Source organism: Orycteropus afer, unplaced genomic scaffold (genome assembly GCF_000298275.1).
Source record: "Orycteropus afer afer isolate SDZICR_OR568_19922 unplaced genomic scaffold, OryAfe1.0 scaffold00156, whole genome shotgun sequence".
NCBI classification, from domain to species: domain Eukaryota; kingdom Metazoa; phylum Chordata; class Mammalia; order Tubulidentata; family Orycteropodidae; genus Orycteropus; species Orycteropus afer.
Genome location: NW_006921743.1, coordinates 1,854,248 through 1,863,621, shown reverse-complemented (window position 1 = coordinate 1,863,621; position 9,374 = coordinate 1,854,248). Strand labels below are relative to the sequence as shown.

The following is a 9,374-nucleotide window of genomic DNA, read 5'->3' as shown; positions in this document are numbered from 1 at the left end:
CCCCCCCCCTTAATTGCGTATAGCTCAATTTTCTTTTATGTTTCTTCTTGGTTTGCTTAAATTCCTTTCCTGGACAAGTATAAAATATGCTAATAAGATATGATATTTATCTTTTATCTACATAGATAATATGGATATTCATGTAAATAATTATGGTGGGATATATGCTAACATGAGGATTCAAGCATAGGCAGAGGGAAAAAAAAATGTTAGTCTATTAGCCAAGCTAAAATCTCTGTACCTCCCCTTTGTAGCAGATGTTATAGCAACAATTTATTAGCAGCTACAAATGGAAAGAAATTCAAATTTTAAAGAAAGTAATACTGTAGATCTCTTTGAATTGCAAGGAAATGCTGGTGTCTTTAACTCTGGTGGTTCAAACCCACCGGCCACTCCTCAGAAGGAAGACTGAGCAATCTATTTCCTAGAGGTACCACCTCAGAAATCTAAGGAGGGGTTGCTGAGTCGGAATTGACTTGATGGCAGTGAGTCTTTTTCTACATTAAAGAAGCTTAGGTTTTAATACACAATGGAATTTTCTCCTTTAGTAATTATATATGGAGATGAACCATTATTAAATAAAAGAAGATATGGGTACCTGGAGTACTTAGGCTGGAGTATGCTTGCTTATTCCTAATACAAGGTTGAAAGTCAATGTTGACTTTGATACTGACAGTGCAGTATAGAGATAGTTGTAAAATATTACTTTACGTTTTAAGAGACTTAACACTTTGCAATTACTTTCACATTCAATATTGAGTCATTCACACTGGACCTGCTCAAAGCCAAATACCCAGTGGTATTTATTCAGTCTAAAAATGGCCAGAAATGGCTTTGATTTCTTATCAATTGCTTAGGTACTAAGTTTGTTCTGCTTAAATCAGGTCAAGGCTTAGGGCCTGATTTTCAGTAGCCCTAAATTGGCCAGGTTTGGAATTACGCCTTTCTGCTGTATAGAAGATACAGACTATAAAATACAAAGTATTTCTGAAGCAATTATTTATTTTCAACTCCTTTCATGATTTCTTAACAGACATTTGGAACAAAACAGGAGCTGTTAAATTAATCAGATGGTCTCCTGACAATAGTGTTGTAACAGTGACCTGGGAGTACGGAGGACTCTCTTTATGGAGTGTGTTTGGAGCCCAGCTGGTTTGTACCCTTGGAGGAGATTTCGCGTGAGTGAATTACAACAAAGTCTAGATAAAATAACTTCACTGTCCCCTGGATAATAAGCACAGACACATATTTTGTGTCTTATACCCTTCTTGCTTTATTTGTCCCTTATCCCAGAACAGTTTGTAAAGTTCAGAATTAATTTGTTCAGAATGTATCGATTCTCCAAACATTCATCCTTTTAAAACTGGCAGCTCGGTAACATTTATTAAAACCCTGCTGTGTATCTGGCAGCATGTTAGATTTGAAGCTGAATCAAACATAGTTCAACTTTCAGGTAGTTACCTTATCATCTGATAAGAGAGGTAAGCCATGTACAAAAGTAATCATTAGGAAGTAGAAAGTTACAGTATCTCATTGTTGTTGTTGTTGTTGTTATTTGCCATCGAGTCGGCCCCGACTCATAGTGACCCGTCCTTGGGTTTCCGAGGCAGTATCACTACGGAAATAGGAATGCCCAACCTTCCTTCCGAGGAGTGGCTGGTGGGTTTGAACCGCCAGCCTTCTGGTTAGCAGTCAAGTGCCTTAGGCACTATGCTACCAGAGCTCCTAGTATCTCATTAGTAGGTTGATATTTCTGCCCACTTTGTATTTTCTTGAACCTCAGTGCTGGTGGAATAAACACAGCTTCCCAAACTGCATGACCTGTCAAGAAGTCACTTTGGCTGTAGGAGAATGTGGCTCAATTATATACCTAGGTGTATTAGCCAGTGCTCTGGTACTTCATGCATTATCATGTATTTTTATTTAAAAGAGCAAAATCAGTTTGATTTTTAAAAAATTAAAGCCAAATCATGTGTATTTTATATAATTAAAGGAGTCCTAGTGTTGCGATGGTGAAGTGCTTGGCTGCTAACCAAAAGGTCAGCAAGCAGTTCAAACCCAGTAGTTGTTCCACAGGAGAAAGACATGGCATTCTGCTTCCATAAAGATTTACAGCCTTGGAAACCCTATGGGCCAGTTCTACTGTACCCTCTAGGGTCGCTATGAATCAGAATCAACTCAATGGCAGTGGGTTTGGGTTTTTGGTATATGTAATTAGAAGACATTTTAAGTTCCGTCTCTGTTCTTTGTTAGTTATAGGTCTGATGGTACCAAAAAAGAGCCCCTTAAGATCACTTCTATGGTAAGCAGTTTCTATTAAAAAAAGAAAAATGTGAGAAACTTGGGTTCCCCCCCTTCTTGTTCCTCATGTTGGTCTGATAAAATCACAAAGCTGTTTTAATTTCTCTTAAGAGAGGTGGACTCTTCCTTATACAATTCTTGCTTTGATAGAAGTATTTTTAAAAAATCAAGAGGCTGTCTGATTTTCAGTACTTGATTTTGGTTTTGCTTAGATGTGTCCAGCAAGCTGCTGTCATCTTTGTGAAGTAATGACTGTTCATATCAAGCCTTTCTTTTTTCAAAGCCTGTCTCCATTTTCTGTGTGACTTACAAGCACTGACCTCTGAGGGCCTCCTTTCTTTTAGCATAACGCAAAGTGTTCATTGGTGATTTTTCCTTTAAGATGCACTCTTTGTATTATTTGAGTATGTTTTTAGAGCTCTCCATTGATGTATGCCAGAAGACTTACTGTCACTGCTTAAGAATATATTTTATTACCCATTTTTCCAGAGTTTCTACAGAAAACTGAGGTAGCCCCTGTCTTTACATTAAAAAAAAAAAAAAAAAAAAAAAGTTCCTTAAGATGGCCCGTCTGAGTACCATCCTTGAGAAGTTAGTTGGTATGAAGCTTATGATTACTTTTCTCTTTTGCTATAGAGAGAGAGGGGTTCTTTTTTTTTCCCCCTTGGCTGCAATTTTTTTTGTTTTTAATTGTGATTTGGGTGAAAGTTTACAGAGCAAATTCACTTTCCATACAGCAGCTCACATACACTTTGTCTCATGATATTGACTACAGTGTACCACAATTCAACAGCTCCCCTCCCACTTCCTCCCATAGTTACCTCTTCCCTGTGTCCTTCCCTCCTTGTACTCCTGCCCCCTGAGCTGTCTCCCTGTGCATACACAGCCCTTCTATTCTCCCATGGTTGTTCTCTCCAAAGAGTGTATCTACCTAGATACACGCAGATAAATCTACCTAGGTAAATGTTCACCTTATGCGCCTGTCTTTTGTTTGGCTGAAAGCCACAGGAGTGGGTTCAATTCCAGGCCTGAGGGGCAGCTAGGAGCCATAGTCTCAGTGGGAGGGAGGCATTTTCAAAATTTTGGAGTAGTCCAAGAATTACAACTACCTTGAATATTGGTTCCTAACCTTTCACCACCAAGGACCTCTTCTGATGTTTCTCCCACTCCTATGTTTTAAAATAGGTTTCCAACCAAAAAGCATTTATTTAACTGCCAATTGTTGATTCTCAGTGGCATGCAATAACTGGTATTAGCAACCTTGCTGATTTGATACTTCAGTCACAGAATCTAAACATTTATGTTAGCTTGTACAACTTTATCATGAGAAAACATAAAACTTCTATTATGTTTTTTAAATTTTACAAGTAATGGACCCCCCAGTACTATTTTCTTAGCTCCCATGTTGGGAATTACTAATCCTGAAAATACTGTCATGAACTTTAGTCACAGAACATTCACTAGGACTTGAGAAATTTATTTGAAATTTTGGATTTTACGGACAAGGGAACTTAATGCCCTGAGAACAGCTTGGCCAAGGAAATAGAATGGAAGCCAAATTGGAATGCAAACTATAGTCTCCCACCTTCCCACCCAGTATTCTTTGCTCTATACTAAACTGCATCTGTTGTAGATGCTTCTTTGTCGGGCTTCAACTAGGTGGCCTGGGTCTCCTCTTTGAAGAATTTCTTTCCACTTCAGCAATTAATCTATTCTTGGAGAAATTAAAGCAGTGGATGTTTCTTAGGATTGAGATCCTAAGAAATTGACTCTAAGTACAGTGTCATTTATCTCCTCTTCTGTACAGAGACAGAGAGCAAGGACTGGTTCTGGTCTGTACCCAGTTTATCATGGTTTCCTCAGCCTTCAGCAGTCATTCAAAATGGTTTTGTTGGTTAGTTCAAAACTTGAATATTTTAAGCTAGGAAAAGATATCAAGAAACTTTTCATTGCCTTGATTTTTTTTTTTCTTCTCTTTTCATCTCCCCTCTCTGCCTGAAGAGCTGGGGTACAGAAGGCTATCACCTGTGGGTAATCAGTGGATATGGTGGTTCTCAGAATACTGAAACTGAGTCCGACCTCAAGAGCGTAGTTAAACAGCCTGGCATTCTCCTATTTCAGTTTATCAAGAGTGTACTCACCGTAAACCCTTGTATGGTAAGTGGATTTAAAGCTCTTGATTTTTTTCCCCCCAGTGGCTTTTGTGTCAGAATTTCAGATTCTTCCTGATGACACAGATATGTTGGGTATCCTAAACTTGGCATATTATCCTGTTTTGTGTATTTTCTCTGATTCTTGTGTTTCTTTTTAATTTATATTAAATTTATACCAAAGTTTATTTCTGACCAGGTTTTGTGGGTTTTATTTTAATAGGGTCACAAGCAATTTGAGAGAAAGCAATGTTTACAGATTTACTTGAGTAATACAGTCTTTATCTGGATAGTAATTTCCACAAGAGTTTTCCACCAGGAACCACTTAAGTGTCAAGAGTAATTACACAAAGAAAAAAAATTCTCTTGTCATATAAATGTGAAACATAGAAGTTAAACAAAGCTACTCTCTATAGAGTTCTTGTATGACTTCAGAGTCTTTAATATGCTTATGTGTGTTATGAAAATGCAGTGTTATATAAAAATCAGTGTTTCTCAAGATTATTTAGCAATGAATTTTTAAGGAATAGCTGGAAGAAAGTATTTTTAGGAATCTGCTTTAGGAAACAGTGCCCTGACTTACATAAACTTCTAATACTCATCACTCTGAAATAGTATATGTTTGTATTACATGTTAGGAATGTACATATTAATACCTACCACCAACAGGTTTTTAAATAGTGCAACTAGTTTCTAATTTAAAAATTACAACACATTGAGAAAGAATGTGAAAATAGCCTAGATCTCAGATCCCATTACTGCAGTTGAAGCTTAAGCATTCCCCCAAAAAACAAAAGTAGAATATTCATTCTTTTTTCTCCTTCATTCCAAAGAATAATTAAGAAGTCCCCTTGAGTTTTATGTCAAGATAACATTTAGACTGTGATGGAATGGTTGAGGGGGTTGGGTGCTGATCCATTCTATTTGAATAGCCACTAATGAGAATCCTGGCCTTAAAACCAAGGCATAATAAGCAAAAACAGAAACCATCATATTTGTCTGAATATTTGTCAGAGTATGGAATAGTCTTTGGCACTAACCAAGCCTTCACCAAATGATTGTTTAATTGTTCTGAACCAGGATCACAAACTTAGGCCACTCTTCCCTTTACCCCATGATTTAGAAGCTCTTCCATTGTCTCTAATCCACCTCTTCTTCCTTCACATGGGTGAGTTTTCTTTCTCTCTCTCTCTCTCTCTCTCTCTCTCTCAACCAGAAATGTTTTATTACCACTATTTATGAGGTATTTTGTGTAGAAATATTTTGTAAACCATAAAGAGTGAATAGTTACGTTCACTTTTTCAAATAGAAAGTCTCTTGTGACATTGACATTGTGGAGTAGTAATGAAAGGTGCTGCTATGGTAGTTGTTAACCTGGTCGTGTTTTGGAATGTGCATAATAAAGCAGTCTTTAAAAAAACATTTCATTTAGACTGTTAAGTAGGCATTACAAATACTGCCTGTCCTCTCCAAATACAGCATTGATGTGTTTATTGTATAGTCTTTGTTCTTTGAAGAAAACCTGTTGAGATGCATTTCCTGTAATGAAACTAAACAGATGTGTTGCTCCTTTCCCCTACCTGAGTTGTATGTTTTGACTTCCTCTCCTCCTTTGCCCCTGTTTCTCCTGGACCTCATCTAGAGTAACCAAGAGCAAGTGTTACTACAGGGGGAGGACCGCTTGTACTTGAACTGTGGGGACGCCTCCCAAGCCCAGAATCCACGGAGTTCTTCAGCACATTCTGAGCATAAGTCCAGTCAGGAAAAGAGTCCATTTTCTGATGGAGGTTTAGAGTCTCAGGGTTTAAGCACTTTGCTCGGACATCGGCACTGGCATGTTGTACAGGTAAGTCTTTAATTATTGATCACTATTGATTCAGTTTTAGGTGAGTTACCCACCCACAACAGATTTTAAATATTTCAGCTGTTGCATCAGAGAACTGAGACACTTTTTAACCTTTTGACTGTCATGTCTCTTCTGCTTTTCTGTGTTCTTGGGCTTATGTGTCTTCTCTGTCCTTTGTTTCCATTTGATATAGTGTCTCCACCTGCTTTAAGTCAGTATGCACAGGGTCAAGAATGGGAAGCTTTGTATTTTGTCTTCATTAAGCAAAAAACTATCTATAGTACTTCTAGCCTCTTTTTTTTTGTATAAATTTAGCTTTGTGGGTTTGCCTACACAAATATATGGTAGTTCTGTGGATGGTTACAAAGTCATGTAGTCCTGTGCCTGGCCTTATAGTCCTAGTGGGGCCATAGTGAGATTACCTGCCTGACTTTAGACCCATATTGCAGACTTGATTGATCTAGAACTTTATTAATAATTTTATTATTACCTAATCTTGTTCCAAATGACTTACTCATCCTAATGTAACTTCTCGAATTAGCAGTGTCTTTCAGTAATTTGTTAAATTGGAAATTAATTCTGAGTTTTGATACAAAATACAGTTACGGGGAAATGAATACACTGACATTTCCTGGAAGAAACTTGGATATACAGTTTCAAAGTCCTGAGTAGCGTATTTTCTTTCCCCTTTGATAGCAAAATATCTTAGGTACATCAGAGCGTACTCTTAGATTAATTTTCTTTAGTCAGTTTTTGCTTTCAAAGTTCTTTGCTTTACTTACTTCTACTCTGTACTTGTACTTTACTTGCTGATCTCAACTCCCATTTTATTTTCGATTGATTCCGAGGGGAGGTAACAAGAGATAGGAAAATGATCATTATGGAAGATTGAAGGAAGAAGTATTTCCTCCATTGACATGTGGTATACACTAAAAGAAAATATATTTAACTTCCATTAATAAATTCATAAAATCAAATAATGTGCATACCATTTTATAATTAGTAACAATTATTAAATAAAACTGCATCAGCTACTTCCTTGACTAAAATTTTCCACTGCTCCCTTCTCTCCTATAGCCATTTCTCTGCTATTTTCATTTCCCCATACTTTGAACTATTCATTCTACACTGACCTAGCATCAATGCCAGTTCTGCCTAGCCAGGTCTGTGTTACCTGAGAGCCAAGTAGAGCAGAGGATCAAAGAAGGTAGGTCTGCAACTCAAAAATCCATCAGGCAATAACAAAAAGTGAATTTCCTTCCAGCTCAAAAATTCAGTGATTCTTGGTGATCTGTGAAACAGCCCTAATAAGAAGCATATAACATTGATTTTAGTACTTTAAACAAAGGTACTAGCAAGAGTCTTCTGTCAGCTTTTTTTTGGGGGGTAGCATATTTAGAAGGATGAATTTGGTTAGCTGTAGCTTTACCTAATTTTTTTTTTTTTCAGTTTTCTGAAAACTAATAAAAATAATGCCAGAGTTATACCCCAAAATTTTAAATTATAATAGACTCATAGAATTTTTAGAGCTGGAGGAACCTTAGAAATCATCTTTTCCAACTAGATTTTCTATATGAGGAAACCAAGGCTCAGGGAAGTTAGGTGATGCAACTGCATAGTAGCAGACCTGTCCTTACTGCCATATAAAGTTACAGTCTAACTACTTTAAAACCTAGGTGCTAAATGCTGTGTATCATTTACTACTAACCTTGAGCTGAAATCTAGAATTTGCCTATTTGGCGCTGTTTTGTACTTGTAATTGTCTTATCTTTCCTTTGTTTACTGGCTCTGCAGCCACCTAATCCAGTCTAGCACTGGGGTGGAGTTTGGTTGGGTGGCTGACAGTATTCTTAGAATGCTAAAGCTTTACCTTCCAGGTGTTTATTGATAGTGACCCCTGAAGAAACACATGTGGCTTATTTCAGTCCCCCTACAATATAGTCCTATTTCACTTGACTGCCTGTGTGCCCATTAGAGTGTTTTGTTTGTGTGACTTGTACTTTGTATGCTTCCAGCACAGCTTAGAGTCCATCATATGAGCTCCAACTAATTCTTCCGTTCTTCCTGTCCTCATTCAGAGAACTGGATGTGGTGGTGGTAGTGAAGTTCTGCCTTATACTTCATAGTTTCCACCTTAGAAAATTCTGTGTTTTTTTTTTTCTCTTTAATTAAACACAAATACATACTTAGCAGAAGCAAGATTAGTGTCATGCACTAAAGAATGCCTTGCACACTTTTTTTGTTTGTTTAGTTTTCCCAGCTACAAATTTTTAAATTTTGAAAGTGTTTTGTTGACAGATGGAGCACAGGTAATGAGAAATTGAAGTAAAAGAAAACTCTTCTGGTTTTCTGCCAGCATTCCATCTGGGAAAGAGCATTTATTTTAATACTCAGTGTGCTGTGTAATATAAATATCTACTTCTCAAAGATGCATGTATTATTATCCAGGTTTCTGAGGCTGCTTGTTTTATAGTTAACCTGTGTCTGACTATTTGGAAAGAATAAACATCACAAAATGTGGGAGATAAACATCTACAGTAAGGGTGTCAGGCAGTATGTTAGGGACTTTTAAGTGAGGGTTTTGAGCCCCTGGGAGGTAGAGTTGGTTAAACTCTTAACTATTAAACAAAAAGGTTAGCAATTCAAAGCCATCCATAGGCACCTTTTGGCAGTCTTCTAAAAGGTCACAGACTTGAAGACTCTATGGAACACAGTTAAGTCAGAGTTTTAAAAAGCTATTTTATTTATAGATGATTTGCTCTCATACCTACAAAGTATATCAAATGTACCAAATGTGCTTGGCACAGATCAAATCCACCAGGAGGGTGGCTCCCATAGTCTTATTAGTTCAGGACAAAACTAGTCTGGGCAGGACACAGGGTTCTAGCAGGATGACTTTTTGAAAAACAAAGGTTGGTTCCAGCTCTTTAAGAGGCAAAGAAAAATCCTCAAATAAGAAGCATCTAGATTCCATGTTGTTGTTGTTGTTGTTGTTGTTGTTAAGTGCCCTCGAGTCGTTTCCGACTCATAGCGACCCCATGCACAGCAGAACGAAACACTGCCCGATCCTGCGCCAG

The 9,374-nt window shown here is 37.4% G+C and overlaps 1 protein-coding gene across 1 annotated transcript in view; it reads left to right on the top strand.

Moving 5' to 3' along the window:
* Positions 1-9,374, top strand: part of RIC1 (RIC1 homolog, RAB6A GEF complex partner 1) — a 182,928-nt gene that overhangs the window by 151,912 nt on the left and 21,642 nt on the right. Inside the window, exons 9-12 of the mRNA XM_007946326.2 lie at positions 1,034-1,178; positions 2,254-2,302; positions 4,303-4,458; positions 6,094-6,297. Coding sequence (XP_007944517.1) covers positions 1,034-1,178; positions 2,254-2,302; positions 4,303-4,458; positions 6,094-6,297 — 554 coding nt within the window. The remainder of the gene's footprint in view (positions 1-1,033; positions 1,179-2,253; positions 2,303-4,302; positions 4,459-6,093; positions 6,298-9,374) is intronic.